Source organism: Pseudopipra pipra, chromosome 10, assembly GCF_036250125.1.
Source record: "Pseudopipra pipra isolate bDixPip1 chromosome 10, bDixPip1.hap1, whole genome shotgun sequence".
Classification (NCBI taxonomy): domain Eukaryota; kingdom Metazoa; phylum Chordata; class Aves; order Passeriformes; family Pipridae; genus Pseudopipra; species Pseudopipra pipra.
Window position 1 is genome coordinate 26,206,247 of NC_087558.1, and position 15,878 is coordinate 26,222,124.

Consider the following 15,878-nt stretch of genomic DNA (forward strand, 5'->3'; position numbering starts at 1 on the left):
AAAGGGATCCTTTTGGCAGGAAGAGGAAGGAAAAAGGCGATGAAGGATCATCTAGGATCAGCTCCCATGAGACTGTGATGGCATTGCCAAATGAACTACTTAAAAACTTGTCCCTTTGAAGTGTGCTGGAGTAAAGGTAGGCAGATTTGTTTAAATAAAATGAATGAATAACTTTTCATCTAAAGTTTGTCTGAGCCAGATCAAAAGTCAGCCTTGTTTAAAGTTCAGTGAATTTCAAGCCCAGTGCTTTTCCACTTTGAGCTTGAATGGGATGTTGAGCAGCAAGAAGAGGTGGCATGAAATCACCCTCGCAGCCTTGAGCACTGTGTGAGATTTGTGGCATGTGAGACCACTGTGTGAGATTTGTGGCATGTGAGACCACTGCTGTAGGGAGTCTCTTGCTCTTGCTTTCGAGCAGTAGGGCATGGTGTCCTCCCAAGGTGTTCTGTGAGTCACCCCCAGCAGCTGGCAGCCACCACTGTGCATGTGGAACATCTCAGCTGGATTTCTACGGGTTCCTTGTCTGCACAGGATGCTGCTGCTGGGATGTGGATGGTTTTGGCACTTGTACTTACTTGTGTGGTACATTGAGGTGTGTTGTTGTAAGAGATGACTGTAGGTAGTGTTTGCTCCACGGCCTCAGCTTACAGACAAGTTTTGCAGTATTCTGTAACTTCTTCCTGGTAAATATTTGTTTCAACTTAATGTCAAGTGTTTGATGCTGTGGTGCAGTTTCCTTCTTTGGGGGTGGGAGAAGCCCCACTGGAACTCTTTGACCTGTGTCTGGGTTGTTGAGATGTTAGATAAAAGAATTGGCTGGACTTCAGAATGATCCTGAGGAAGAGCAGTGCAGCATAAATCTGATTAAGTGATGTACTTTAGGTCAGGTTTGCACCTTCAAAGCTGACCTGCTGGTCACCTACATCCATACCATGTTTCCATCCCTGCTTGGAAGCCATGTCTGATCAAAGGGGGTTGGAGTCAGGTGAAAACCAACAAAAAGAAACTTTCCAAGAATGATCTAACCAGCTACTTGGGTTACTGCATTTCTCAGCAGCACGACTCCAACGGAATTCATAAGGAACGCTCCCTCCCACCCCCTTGATTTTTTTACATGTGCTTTTTTGAGCTTCCCTTCCCTTTCCAAGCCATCCATCCTAGGCATGACAGATGCTTGACTTCTGTGTTTGGGGGCAGTTCTCTTAATGAAAGAGGAAGTGTGGTGTCTTTGTGGCCAGGTGGCACTGAGTGCCCAGGAAGAGCTTTATGTGCTCGTGTGCAAGAGTCCAGCTCTGGGCAATAACATCTTCCTCCCATCCCTCATATCTCATTCCTCCTCCCATATCTCCTCCCTTCATCCAACTAAGTGCTGTCTGGTTGTGGGGGAAGACAAGAATCTTTCCTTGCTCTGGGAGGCTCAGAGAAAGACTGCAGAAAGATTTTGTGCTAGAAGCAGTATGAGAGCCGATGTTGAGTGGAGGAGATGCAAAAACGTCTGGGGCCTCCTTTGCTGCTTTAGGGAGTACCTTATGTTTTTGTTAGAATTATCTGTCTAGATCTCTCTCTCCATGCTGCAAGTTGTTACCTGGCTTTGATGAAAAACACATTTGTGCTGAGATTCACTGGTAGTCTCCCTTTTTCTCTGCTTTCTCAGCCACCCTGTCCTGCGTTTCATGCCCCTGGCTGGGCGCCATGTGGACCTCTCTGCACACTCAACTGCTTGGCCCTTGTGCTGGTGCCAGGCTCATGTGCTCAGCCCGTGCTGGCTGCACCTCTGGAGCCCTCCCACAGGTGTGTCAGGCACAGGCAAACACAAGGGGACTGTGGCTGTGCTTCTCCCCTGGCACTACACAGACCCAGGGAAGACGGGCCACCATTAGTGGCACCCTGGGAAAGCAAAGTCCTGCAGATTTCAGGAGCCATTGCTGCTGTGAGTAGGGACCAAGTTCCTCCTGTAAGGCAGTGCCATAGGGATGGCACAATGGCATCCTGCATAGAGGAAACACAAATTCCCATGTGCGTGGAGTTTCTGTGTGCTTAAATACCAGAGGACAGAAAGCTGCCTGCTTCAAGGGGTGGGTGGAGGTGTGGCTCAGATCCACAAGGGATCCATCCAGTTGTCATCTGCAAGCTCTGCTGCCAGACTTGTTTCTGAAGTGCCGACCGTAGGAAGTGAGTGATGTGTCTGGGGACAGGAGATGGGTAGTGCTTTCCAGGCTTTATGTCTGGTTTTCTGATGGAGAAGAAAGGAGACTAAAACCACTGGGAGCTGGAGATATCACATAGGCAGACACTAAAATGGCCTTTATTGGTGTCTCTGAACCCGACTGTGTTTCAAGCTTGGTATTTACCTCCCTCCAGCAATTGCGTAGATTTGTTTCGCTTCTGATCAATTAATGCCATGCCCATAGCCACACTGATCCATCACTGGGATGCTGCCAGCGTGTGTAAGGGGGGAAGAAAAAGGGAATTCTTTGGCTAGGTTGTACCTGGCACTGTGGAGCTGCAAAATGCATGGCATGCTGTGTTTGGGAGCTTACAGCTGGAGGTGGTTCCTAGGCTGTGCCAGTCCTCCATCCCACCAAAGAGTTGGTCATTGCAACTAGTTTGAGAGGCACCCCTTTGCTCCTGCCAAGTGTTCTCCATGCTGGGTCCTTAAGCAGAGGACATAGTCTTGGGTTTGAGTAGGAGGTACTACTGAACCTGCTTTCCTTTCCTAAGCATCTGGGGAGATGCTGAGGGAAGAAAATGGGAAGGAGGTTTAAATGAAGGCTTTATCAGGAAAGTTTCATTAATGTTTTCTGTTTTTATAAATACATACGTAAAACTTTGGGGGGAGAGGAGTGTCTTAATCTCTTTAAATGTCTTTGAATATATCTAGGTGTCCAGAAATGGCTATGCTATGCATTTGGTCTACAGTTTATGAAATTATGCTGTACATATTGTCTGTTATTCATAAAATTGAATTGTATTTAGGCAACGTCACTTCTCTACCAACATACATGTGGGCTTATTGACAGCAGATATATTTGAAATGCTGCTACAAGGAGATAGTGTTACCGGATGAATCAGTCAGACCTGTGTTTGAAAAACAGAGCAGCACTTGCTGTTATTCCTCTCTGAACTCAAGCCATGCTGAGAGCTCCCTGCACGAGGATATGACTCGCTGACGTGCCTTGGCAAAGCACATATTTGACATCTGCTACTGCAAATATTCTGACTTTGGGAACCTGCTTCAACAATTAACAATATCCAGGACTTTGGGGGGATATTGATTCCTGCATATCTGCTACCTCAGCTGCTCTGCTGCAGCCTGACACTGAGGGCTTTCTTGACAACTTGTGCTGGGTTACACCTGGCTTTCCTCTGGTCGTTTCAGTCTTGGTTTAACCAGTGGAACTGATGATATGTGGTAGAAGTGATATCAGTTTAGCTTTCCTAACACCGTGGCTAGGGAGACTGCAAGCAAGTGGTTTTTATTTATGGAAAAACGTCTGATTATTGTAGCACATTTTTTTCTGCCTCCTTTTCTATCAGAGATAAAATAGTTAACCCTCATTTTGATGTTTCCATTTGTCTTCCATGCCTCAAGTTCCTTTCATAGAAGGGAACTACTTTGATTTTTGCCAAATAAGTTATTGAAGTGCTTGTTACATGATTGTTCTTACAATTTCTCTGGTAGTTATTTGGTTTGATGGGCTCTAGTGGGTGTCCTTTCTAGTACTCTCTTTATTGCCATCAGGACCTGCCTTTTTTCTTCCAGTATCTGATATTTTTTTGATGAACAGTCTTGACATCTGTGCATCTCTTACATTATAAAATATGGATTTCTTAGTGAAAAGTGATTTCTTTTAAATGTAATGCGGGAAATGTTTTGGTTAACATAGGGTAAATAGTTCAAATAGTGCTTTCTGAAGTCAACAGCCAGAATTCCCACCTTAATGGTTTCTTCCAGTGAAGTTGATGTGGTGGAGGGCTGCTGTTGAGCTCATGAGCTCTGGGTACATAGAGAAAAGCAAATCTTGGTAGTGCTGTTGGACTGAAACCCAGGAATGATAGATGGACACTTCTGGAAGTTTATTTCACTTAGTGAAAGGCTAGGTCTTAAGTTAAATTGAATTAGAATCCTCTTCAAGTTTAAAGTTATTGCGTTGTCCTTGAAACAGAAAGACATCGTGCCCACCTGCAAAGGGCTGGTGTCAGAGAAATATTATCCTGAGGGGTGGTGTGGCTGCAGCTGGCACACAGTGTATTTATTGTCCTGGGGCCATGGAATACCAATTACATGTCTTGGCATGCAAGGATATTTGCAGAAGCATTAAATGTTGACCTGCCACATGCTGTTAATTTCAGATAAAGAAGCGCTCCCCTTTCATTTTGAAAGATAAACCTTGTAGAGAAACACAGGCTTGGATGGGAGAAAAAAGTGATTTGTTTGATTTGAAGGTGTAATGTTCCATGTAAAGTAAATAGTCATAGATGAGTGATCACATCCTGGTCTTTAAAGTTGGGGTGGAGTACGGTAGGGGGATTTTTACTGTTAGCTTCAGCATGGGAATGGTTGTGGTAAAGTTGACTGATAACAAAAAACTCACTTGTAAAGTCCTGACACACAGGGTCTGGGTATGGGAGGAAAAGCAGTGAATTTGGGAATTGGTGCTGTTCATGCATGCTAAGATGTTCTTTCTTTCTGTTTCTTCAATGGAACGTGGAACTGGCGACTTTAGAAATGGAAAAGGTTTGTTGCCAGCAGTAGTCTCCAAGTGTCTTGCTGAGCAAGGCTTATGTGGGCATGTGCCCATCTGGAAACAGCTTCTGTGTTGAGCTGCACTCTGAGAGCTCCCATGGTGGCCAGCTAGCTGCATCCAAGTGAGATCATGCTACAAGAGCCCAAGGCTGGCCTGGGGCATGCAGACACCCCATGCAGATGAGGTCTCCTTTGTGTCCATTATTGGTAGCATGGAAAATTCAGCAGGCTGTGGGATTTTGAAAAGGAGAAGTGCTGTTTCCACCAGCTGAGAGCTTGGTCCTGTTACAGAGTTCATAAACATGCTGTCCCTCTGAGCAAGTAAGCCACCAAGCAAGGAACAGTATGTGGTGTTCTCCACCATGGCATGCCTTGATAATTATTTTATCCTGTCCTAAGAGTTTAAACTGTCCTTCCATCTTGGTGCACCTGCAAAGGACCCTGCAGTAGCCCGTTTCTCCCTTAGCCAGCAGGGTCAGGGACTGGTACTGCTGACCCAGGTCGATGGTTAGAGCCTGTGGCTTTGCAGAGGGAGAAGACACACTTTTTGATGTTCACTGCTCTCTTGACAATGTTGGAGTGAGGGGTGATATCGTGATACATGTGTCAAAACTGGAGGTTGTCCCTCTGTGGCTGCCAGTCTCTGAACAAGTAGGCTAAGGAGGACTGTCCCTTTGACAGTCATCACCTATCAGAGCAGCATGGCTGTGCTGTAAACACTCTTCAGTGGATCTCTCTTCCTCTCTTGGTATGTCAGTGTTGAAGCTCTCCTTGCATGTATGTGTTTGTGTCTGCTTCTGGTCTGGGCCTGAGCACAAGAGCAAACAGAGGCTCCCTTCCTGGGAAAGCTGTCTCTCAGCCCTGTGGGTGCTGCTGGCACCTGTGATGCTTCTCACTGCAGCCATAACTGTTGGCACATCCTCAGGGCACAGGTTGCCTAGTTCAGGTGCCCTGGATTTGTCATACTGGTTAATGTCAGGTGGTTTATTAAAGCTGATTTCAGACTGTGCCCTGGTGTGTGCTGGTCCTGGGCCAGAGCTGTGCAGGCATCTGGGATGGCGGGAGCTGGAGGTGGGAAGCCACAGTAGTGTGGGGTCACCTCTTGCCTTGGTTCTTGATGGCTCATGGTGACTGTGGTTCTGCAGGTGCCTGGTGGAACCTGTGCAGGGAGTGAAAGCAAAGCTGCTGCCTCGTATTTAGGGCAGCAAAAACCAACACAGGACCTAAAAAACAGGGGGAATAAAGGGCTGACACAGCTAGAAATGAAGGCTTCTGCCTTATATTAAATACCAGTGTTTGTTGACATGTAAAACCAAAATGAAGCACACACTTAAACTTTCCCCCGTGCCTCCCCCCAAAATCTGGCTCTCCTCTTCTCCTGGAGGATTTTTTTCAGCTGTGACAGCAGCATATTTTCTCTGGCACATGCAGAAATTTTTAATGCAGGCAGGACTAATGGAATGATTTATTTGATTATGAGTGACTTGTATAGCTCCTTAACGCATCGTCTGAAATTTAACCATGTTTCTCACTTAAAGTTATTTTTTTCCCTTCCCTTTTCCCTTCTCTATGTAAAATTTCCTCATTCTTCACTTTTTTTTTTTTGTTCTATTTGTTGGCATTGGAAATACTTAAATGTATGGCTCAACAGATGTTTTATTTTCACAGCACAGTGATGTTTTGGAAAAAAACCACACCAAAAAGCAAGCCTTCCCTGATTATATATTTACAAAATCATGATACACACAGTTGAATTAACTGGCTGGGCTAAATAAGGTATCAGAGAGATCTGAAACTCTGCTGTAGAGGGACAGAGCTGAAACTCTGCTCCAGAGGGACAGACCTTTAGCTTGGACAAATGCATCCTCACCTGTCATCTGGTGTGTCAAGCATGTGGAAAGTATAGGTTCTTCATCTGCAAAATGGCATGATTGTAATTTCTTTAATACTGTAAAAGATCTTGATATATATATTTTTCCCCAGGACAGGAATAGGGAATTTTAAGAGCAGATGTGGTTTTGAGGTTATTTTTTGAATTCAGATTTTTTTTTCTCTTCTTCAGTTTCTTTGAGTATGTTATTTTATTTTGAACAGATCAATTCCTGCCCTACACCTCCATATCTTCCCTCTTTTCCACACACTTTTATGGAAACTAATTCAGCCTCTGCTACCAGCCACTGCTCTTTTCAGAGGTGCTTTACAGAGGGTGCTGGATGAAGGAAAGGGTTAGCACTGAGAATGTACAAAAACAATGTAAAGGTGTAGTTGAAGTATAAAATGTTCATATAGGAGAGCATAAAAACATTTAAAAATACACCAGCAAAAGCTAGGGGCAAAACTTTCTTCTTGTTCAGGCATGGCACAGTTGTGGGTACAGATGGAAATGCATAAATGAAGGAAATCTGGAAAGAAATGTAAGTGCTCTAAGTTTAAATATGAAATCATTATCACGTTATCTAAAAAAAGGTTGATGAACAACTTGCTAAAGTAAAAAGCTTTTGTGCATAGATCAGACACATGGAAACTGCATGTAAATGATGCTGATGTATGAATGGCAGGACCAAGGAGAGGTGCAGTAGACCAGGTAGATGTGATTGCTGCATATGCCCATCCCCAGGGGTATCTCAAATCATTGCTGAAATTAAAGGTTTTATTGGACGTGATCGCATTTCAGAAAGACTCTGGTGGGATTCATTACTTCAGACCAGTAATCATAATAACTAACACCTGTAAAATATTTTAAGAATTAATGAAGAGGTCTCATCTGTTTGCAGAAGTTGCATTTCAAATCTATCTGCCTGTTTCCTCTTCTCTCATTTTCAGAAGTTGGTGAGCATGGAGAGAGGGAAGCCTTGAATTTTCAAGGTTTTGGTGTGATTGCTCACCAAGAGCCTCAGTAAAAAACAACTATAAGCTGTTGTGGGATGAGAAAGTCCCTGTCCTTGATTAGTGACTGCCTTAGAAGGTTGGAAAGCAAGCGGTCAGTTTTCACAACATCACAGAAGTCCCTAAGAGATTTTCTCTGAGATCCCCACTGTTGAGCAGTGGTAATGGATCTGCAGAGGAAAGGAGGGAAGGGTAGGAATACAGGTTTGGCTGATTTTGTCTCGTTGAGGCTGCTGGGACCAGGCAAAACATGGAGCAGCTGCAGAGGGGTCTTGATCCTGGGTGGCTGGGCAGCACAGCAGCAAAGGAAGCCTGTGCCAGCAGGGATAAGATAATGCTCTTTAGCTGTGTTTACTCCTCCCCTCTATCCTGCACCAGGGACAACTCTGCGAGTCACTGCTGCTTTCAAAATATCCTGAAGTCATTGCCGACAGCGACAGCATAGAGACCAGGGCTCAGGAGTGGTCAGGAAGGGAAATGGAAGGCGAGGAAGTTTCCAAGGGAGAACAAAGCAGCCCTGTTGTTGTGTTGTGGCTGGACCATGTGGTCCGGAGAGCATGTCCAGCCGGGGTGTCCTGGTGTCCCTGCCTTGAGGGATGGTCACGTCCTGCTAGTTCTGCTGGGGAAGTTGACCGAGAGAGTCCAAGGTATGGAAAAACTGCTGTTCAAGGAGGGATTGGAACAAGTGGGATTCAGTCTGAAAAAGCCACAAGTGGGCAATGGAGGGTGTTAGCAGAGGTGGTGCAACCACGAAGGATGTGTGGAAAATGAAGGCAGGAGTTTCCTGTCAGTGGGATTGGGTTTTCTGGTGTGAGGTGGAGAGAGGAGGGGTTGTGTCTGCACTTTGTGCCATTGCAGAGGTCATTGCCTCGGGCTGTTTGGGAAATATGAGTGCTTTCAAGAACTAATTAAACAAATGTGCAGAGGATGGGCATTGGTACAGCTGATGACACAACTTTTGGGAAGCTGTGCGCATTTACTGGAAGAGAAATATATTCATACCTTTGTTCCATAGTCGTGGTTTCTCTGTGTGTCTGCTGTTGGACACAATAGGAGATAGGTAAGGCTTGATAAACCTTTTGTTTATGAGATAAAGACAGTTCTGTTAGCATTTTTAGGGTAAATCTGCTGTGAAATGGGGATTGCCGAGTGTTCTCTGCTGTGACATTGCTGCATCAGGCTCTGGGTTTCAAAAAGGCAGCAATTTGTTTAAGGTTTTTTATAGGTTTGGGGAATTTTTTTTGTCCATTCTTTCCTTGTACTCATAGCTGACACTTTGTGCTTTGTGTAGGTGATAAGCTTCCATCACCTCCACAAAAGCACCTTTGTACTGACTGCTGCCATACACAACTGCACACAAGTGGCTTATCTAAAGGTGTGGAAAGAGAGCACCACTTGTGGGCTATCCTGCTTTGTCTGGAAGAGCAGGTGCCTTCCCTCTCCACAGAAGACATTTAGTGGTGGAATGCTTGAAAGGGACCTGACGTTAGAGCACTGCTTGTGCCAATAAATTAAAACCATATCATGTGAAGTAGTAGTAATAATTAAACTGAATCCATGGGGAACAGAAGGAAATGTTGTGGCTCTGCTGTGTACTTGCTTGCAGAACCTCCTTTGCCAGCTTGCAAATCAAAGCAAACAATACGTCAAAGTTCACGTTACAGCAGCACACAGTCATCAGAGGGCAGGGATCAATCATCCTGTACAGAGTGACTCAAAGGTGAGCTTTCCAGGCTCCTCTGTGTGGCCCAGGAAGGAAAGGAGATATTGGGACTTGGGCATCCTGTCCTGTGCAGCCACGGGAGGAGTGTCCCAGCAGGAACTTGCAGTGAGCTGTGAGGTTGTTTCACTGCGATGAACCTGCCATCTTTCTAGATGATTCTAATGTAGGAAGCCAAAGCTGATGGTTGCTGAGTTGTGCCTGCTGTCACCTCCACCTGGAAACCCGTCGAGAGAGGTTTGTGAAGTCCAAAGCAGGGCAGAGCCGTGGAGCAGAGAGCTCCACTCTGCAGGGTGGTAGGCACCTGAGCACCTCCTACGGTGTTGATGCTCTGTCCTGCCTGCACAGAAGCTCTGGGTTGAGTTTCCTGGAAGCCTCACCAAATACAGGCTGGGAGCTGCATGAGGGAGGCATCTCAGGGTCTTGTACTAAGCTGACACTGGACAGCTCTATTTCCGTGTGTCTCATTGGGAAACGTTGCTGTGTGCATGTAGTTTGCCTGCAGAGCCTCTGACAGCATGAGGGTGATTCAGTGGTGCTTTCCCTATTAGCCAATGGCTTTTGCAGTCCCTGCCTTTGTGTGCCTTCTGTTCTGGATGGCACCGGGCAGACCCCGAGTGAGCTGGCCCTCCAGGATCCCCAGCTGTGGAGGGCATGGCGGCGGGAGGCAGGGCTGAGAGTGTCTTGCAGAGCCCATGGCAGGAGAGGAACCACAAGCAGTGTGGAGAACCTCATGCTAAGTCCTTGCAGAAGAGAGCACAAGGATGTCCTGCATCCCCTCCTGATTCCCCCCCTTCCCCAGACTGCTGGACCTCTGCATCTGAAACATACTGGCCAAAAAGGCTTCAGCGTGCCTTTCTAGCACATTTGTACTCAGACAAATGAGGAGTTATACAGCGTGTCAGGGCAGCGGAAATAACTTCAACAAAAGCTAGAATTACTTACATTTCTTGGATCTTTTTGTTGTTGTTGTTTAAGAACTGGAGGTAGAACAATGTTTGCTTTTTCATTGTGGAGTGCTCTATAAAAAAAAAAATTTGAGTTCCTTAATAAAGTTAAAATATAAATAGTCAGCATTAGGATGCTTTAATAATTTAGTATTTAGTCTGTGAAGGGTAGTGTTTGTAATTTAGCTTATGTGGCATTGTACTGACTCAGAGTTCCTGCAGAAGCAAGCTACTTCTTGTTTTCTGTAATACTGTGAAATCTTCCTTTCTCTTGCTGCATTTCCTTGGTAGTAAAGTCTAAAATAGATTTATCTATTTTGTGAAGACTTATTGATTAAGATACATGTTATAAAGCAACTTTCATACGTCTTGCTCCAGAAAAGCAGGGTCTTCTCTGCAAGAGTGCATGAATTGCTCAAAAATAGGCGAAGAGTTAGCTTTATCTTTCTTTTCCCCTGTTCACTGCATTAATCAAGTTATTTCCTTCAATGTATTATGGGTGTATCCACTGCTCAGAGTCTTTTCCACGGGAGAAGGCTGTTGGTCTGGTTGGGACCATAGAACAGGCAGTCTGTGAACTGGTTCCTGCTTTAGCTGAGAGCAGGATGTCCATTTTGAGTGGACGAAAAGGCTTATGTGGTGTTAATGTGTTTGCTGCTGGCCCTTCCAGGCCTTGGTAAGAGCTTTCTTTGGGACCACAGGGCTTATCTGAGGAAACACTTGCTCACCCCTAGAAATTTGAGGCTCTTCCTTAACAGGTTTTCTTTTTTTCCTCTTTTTCTGCAGGTGTTTCTTGAACTCTTCAGTGCACCACAGAACTGTTGTGTTTTGGGATATTCTGCTTAAGCCTTCAGAAGAAAATCTGCCAAGAGTCAAAAATGACTTGAGTTGGAGAGCTGATGCTTTTTCCACGGGTACTGTGGTGGTAGCTCAGTAACATCTCAACAGCACGGTGTAGCACTGTTTGCTTTCAGCAGGTTGTTCAGTGAGGAAGTTGCCGCCCTTGCCTCTCTGGGATGGCAGTGGTGACCTGCATGTGTTTGTCTCCTGAGGACCTTGTGCTTCTATGCTGCTCCCATGTTTTTGGATGCATGCTGGAGGCAGCCACGTAGGGAAATGAGCACCTGCTTTCCTGCCTTCTCTGGTCCTGTGTGCTGCTCATGAGGTGTTTATGCCTCAGCATGTTTTGTACACCCACCCCTTGTGCTGCCTGGGTTGAGCTACCTTTTGGGAAGTCTTCCTGTTGGATTTCCCCTTTTATGGTGGGAGCTGGAGGTGTCTGCCAGAGTGAGGCAACACAGAAGAGGAAAGGCAGTGCTGTACAACAAAGTCTGGTTCTGCTTCCTCCAGAAATACCTTTGCTGGAGTAATGTTTATCAAAGCACGTTTATGAGCCCAAACATGCCTCAAACCTTACTGGGGCTTCATTGGCTCCCATCAGCTTTTTAGTAAGGTTTGATGTTGGGAAGTGCACTCAGCCCACCAGAGGCTTGCAGCAGTTCCCTGTGAGGTTACCAAATGAGTCAGTACCAGGCTGGTGAAGCTCCTGGGGCTCATGAACTCACAGACTTTTTTTTTTTCCCAGTTATATGCTTTATTATGTGTTTATTAGCGTTCAAGCTTATGGTCGAGTAAAAAACTCATTTCTGGAAATTCATTTGGTGTAATTTGGATATTGATTGGCAGGATTGTATTTGGATATTGAAAGATGAAGGAAGGCAAAGTGCAGACTTACCCCATTGCTAGTATAATACTGGACGTTGGCTGTCACTTGTGGTAGGGAATAGAAAACGGGTTTGAGTGGCAGTGGCCTCAGATCACCATTACATAGCATGTGATGGCTGATAGCCAGCTCAGGTCTTTCTTTTTGGTGTTTGAGGTGGTGGACTTTGAAATGAGATCTTTAAACAGCTTGAAATTTTAGAATTACTATGTTGTCCCTCTCCCCTCCTGTTGCTTGCACACTGATATTTATGACTTTATATATATGCAGCCCTGACTGAGCTGCGTTCCTTTTTGCAGGACCAGCTTCCAGTGGACCACTTGGATGCACCGTACACTATGGTTCACATCAATGTGTTGAAAAAATTAATGTGTGTTCTTGTGGTGATACTGGTAGCACTGACAGTTTGCCTGTGGAGAGAGACAAGAAGAAGCTACTACAATCCTTTCAAGATTGAGAACGATGATTTGCAGGGTCACAGGAGTTCAGAAAAATGGAACACTGTTAAATCACAAGGCCTCTTCCGTGAAGCAGCCAGCGAGTTGGGTCAGGTATCCAAAACATGGCTTGGTACCCAGAACAAACCAAAAGGCAGCATCTCTGAAACAGCGGAAAAGTCCAAGAAAGCAGCAGCCTCTGTGAAGGTATGGGATAAGGACAGTTCATCCAAAAATCTCATACCCAGGCTGCAGAAGGTCAGAAAAAACTACCTGGCCATGAACAAGTACAATGTGACTTACAGTGGGAAGAGGAACACTGCTAAACTCAGCCCGGAGAAGCTGCTGTGCCAGCTGCGGGACAGGGTCAACGTGACCATGATACAGGGGTCAGATGGTCCTTTTGGTACCTCTGAATGGCAGCAATACCTACCAGGGAAGAGCCTCAGTGAAACAGTGGGCCACCTGGGTCACTGTGCTGTCGTGTCCTCAGCTGGGTCTCTGAAATCATCTCATCTGGGACAAGAGATAGGTTGGTATCTTTCTGTTAGCATAAAGCCAAATATCGTTGTTTTATAACTTATGCTGAATAGAAGTAAGCTACTGTCATGCTCTTACCAATAAATCTCTGTTGTGGTCAAAAGATGTTTAGAATAAGTTGAAATATTGTCCTTCAACTTCTTCTGAAGTCAGTTAACATTTCAGCCTAGGAGATGGGAATAATAGGTGGTTCTATTCTAGCTAGTCCTTTCAATTTTCATGATTGTGTTGGCATGACTAGAGGATAGCACTAGTACTGGATACCAGAGAGAGGTCTTGGTTCCACAAGTGTTAGTTTTTTGAGAAGATTTGGAGTGGGTTGAGTAATGCTCATTGAACAGTCAATGGTCAGAAAAACTTTCATCGAGAAAAATTTTGTCAAAGAAGAAATAAAAGAAAACACCAAAGGGGAAAAAAACCCACTGGACACAGCCCTGAGCATGTGTGTTGAGCAGAGGGGCTGGGTACAGACAGTCTTCAGAGGTCACTTCCAGCCTCAAGGATGCTATAATTCTGCTCAAGGCTTTACAAAGGTGGCACTACTGTATTCTGAGCCATAAGACAGTGGCTGAATTTGAATGGCCCAGAAGACTTTACAGGGCTTTGTTTTATCTCTTTAGGCAAAGTTTGGTGACGCTTTGCAGTCTTATCTGATCATATTTATCTGAAGTTAATGCATTAATAAATGCTGAATCATTGGTCTTGTACTGTGGATTATAAAGAAGCATGTTTTGATACCAAAGCATTTTGAGTCTTTACAAAAGCAGCATGAAGGGGAAACCAGGTCTTCAGCCTTCACCTTGGGGTATTGTGCCTGCAGTTCCCTAAGCTTGCTTCGTTATTTTTTGTTTGAAGCTCAGTTAGGATTCTCACTTTGCAGAACTGTAGCTTTGCTGAAGGAGAAGTTTTAAAGCCTGGGAGTTTTCTCTCAAGTGGAAATTGTTTGCAGGCTTTGGTGTATTCGTAAGTTTTCTGTTGAATCAGATTCCTTTGGCCTGCACTAAGCTGCAAGTAGCCTTCATCTTCTGAAACAAGTAGGTGGGTAGATTTTAATGCATTTTTCACAGACAACTTGGCAATCGTAGTCTCTGGATGCTCATGCAAGAGACAGTGTTTTGTTCTGGTACTTGCTCAGAAATTCTCCCTCAAACTTGTCTGTGCTTCAAAGAGCCGGTGGAAAGGAGCTAGAGGGAGGCTGGACAGCTGGAAGTGTGTTAAAATGCTATTAAAAATCCAATGAAAAATAGCATTGCCTCCTGGTTCAGGTTGCAGGTGGGAGTTGGTTGATGTAATTGTTTCTGCCCGCGTTTGAGGCTATGCGAGTCAAGGCGTAGGAAGCCAGTTCTGACTTTTCCTTTGAGTACCATTCTTGGCTTTTTTGGGTGCCTCTTGGAGCTAAAGGTTTGCTCAGAAGTGACTTTCTGTTGAACACCCTCCCCAGCACAGCTGGCTTGTGTCCAAAGGTGTCTCTGTTAGGCTCCAGGGTACTGATAGAACTGCTTGCTCCCCTGTGGGGAGACCCTCTGAGGATGTGAGTGTGATGTTTATGGAGTGTTGAGGCGCAGTCAATACAGTGCTGGATTCAGTGCCAGAAAAGCCAAGTGCTCTGGCTGTGGCACAGCTGAGCGGACGTCAGGCGTGCAAAGCCATTTCATTGTTCCTACAGCCTGTCCCTGAGCCTGTCTCAGAGCTGAAGCACTGGCTTGTTCCAGATCACAAGGAATGGATGCTGGAGAGGTCACTGAGTAGTGCTTGAGGCAAATCCATTAACCCTTGCTGGTGTTCCTGCCTTGTGTTCCTCACGCCTGGGTCACCTTTGTGCTTGGTCGTCTCTGCAAGGGCTTCTGCAGAGTTTGGGGCACTTGCAGCTTTGAGCTGGGCAGGGTGAATGTTAAGGATTCAGGAGCATTCAGAGTATTTATGTAAGGTTTTTTCACAGTTTTGTCTGGATTTATTTCCATGTAGGAAAAGTCATGGGTTTGTTGGAGGAAGTTGTCAAAAAGGTACTAAATCTTACAGGCTTAAAATTAAGCATTTGCGTAGATGAGCACAATGGATTGCTGAGTTATTATTCCAGGAAATATGTGTTCTGTGTAAGCACATTAAGATATCAAATGAGCAATTAGTCACTGTAAGGAAGGCTGGCAGAGCAGAACAGGGAGAAGCTTGTAAACAACTGGCTTGTGTCTTACTGGGCTCTTGGTGTTACTGGAGGTTATAAGATGCCACTGAAAAATCTGATATGAGAGATACCAAGTGTAGCACAACGACCTGGAGACAGCCAGCTACTCTGCCTGAGCTGTTACCAAACACCCTTTTAAAATGTGAACTCGGGGCAGAATAATGCTTAGTGTCTGGCTGAAGTTATAGGGGGAAATTATAACCCGTATTGCATTGATGCAAGGTAGGACATGGAGTTATGGGTCTGTCGTGGTAACTACAGAGGCACTTCTCAGCACGGATATGTTTTTTTCCTGAAACATCACCTTTCACAGTTTTGGGTGTTGCTTTGGAAGGGCTCTTAAAGATCCACTTCTTGAGAATAAAGAAGCTGAGAAACTAGTCTTTGCTGACAGTAATTGCTGATCCTCCAGCATTGCTTATGAAAACACCCCTATTTTCAAGAAAATGATCTCAAAAAGACCTGGTTCTGGACCAGGTGAGCCCTTCTGCCCTGCCTGGGAACTAGGCAATTCCCCAGGGACCCTGACTGCAGGTGCTGTGAGCTGTGGTCATGTGGCCTCAGTGTGAAGGCAGGGGAGTTGGTCCTGCTTCTCTAATGTGAAAGATTTCCTATCCAAATCCAGCCACGAGGCATGGAGAAGTCAGGGTGATGGGCAGGAGCACCCTCCATGCCACAGCAGCCTGGCTCCAAGGC

At 45.3% G+C, this 15,878-nt stretch overlaps 1 protein-coding gene across 9 annotated transcripts in view; it reads left to right on the plus strand.

Moving 5' to 3' along the window:
* The window catches only part of ST6GAL1 (ST6 beta-galactoside alpha-2,6-sialyltransferase 1), a 41,633-nt gene that overhangs the window by 14,961 nt on the left and 10,794 nt on the right, over positions 1 to 15,878 (plus strand). For 4 of the 9 annotated variants that reach the window (XM_064666988.1, XM_064666989.1, XM_064666987.1 and 1 more), the window contains 2 exons: positions 11,087 to 11,214; positions 12,323 to 12,992. In XM_064666988.1, the coding sequence (XP_064523058.1) occupies positions 11,200 to 11,214; positions 12,323 to 12,992 (685 nt within the window). In that variant the 5' untranslated portion in view covers positions 11,087 to 11,199. The other 5 variants (XM_064666993.1, XM_064666992.1, XM_064666991.1 and 2 more) reach the window with 5 other exon arrangements.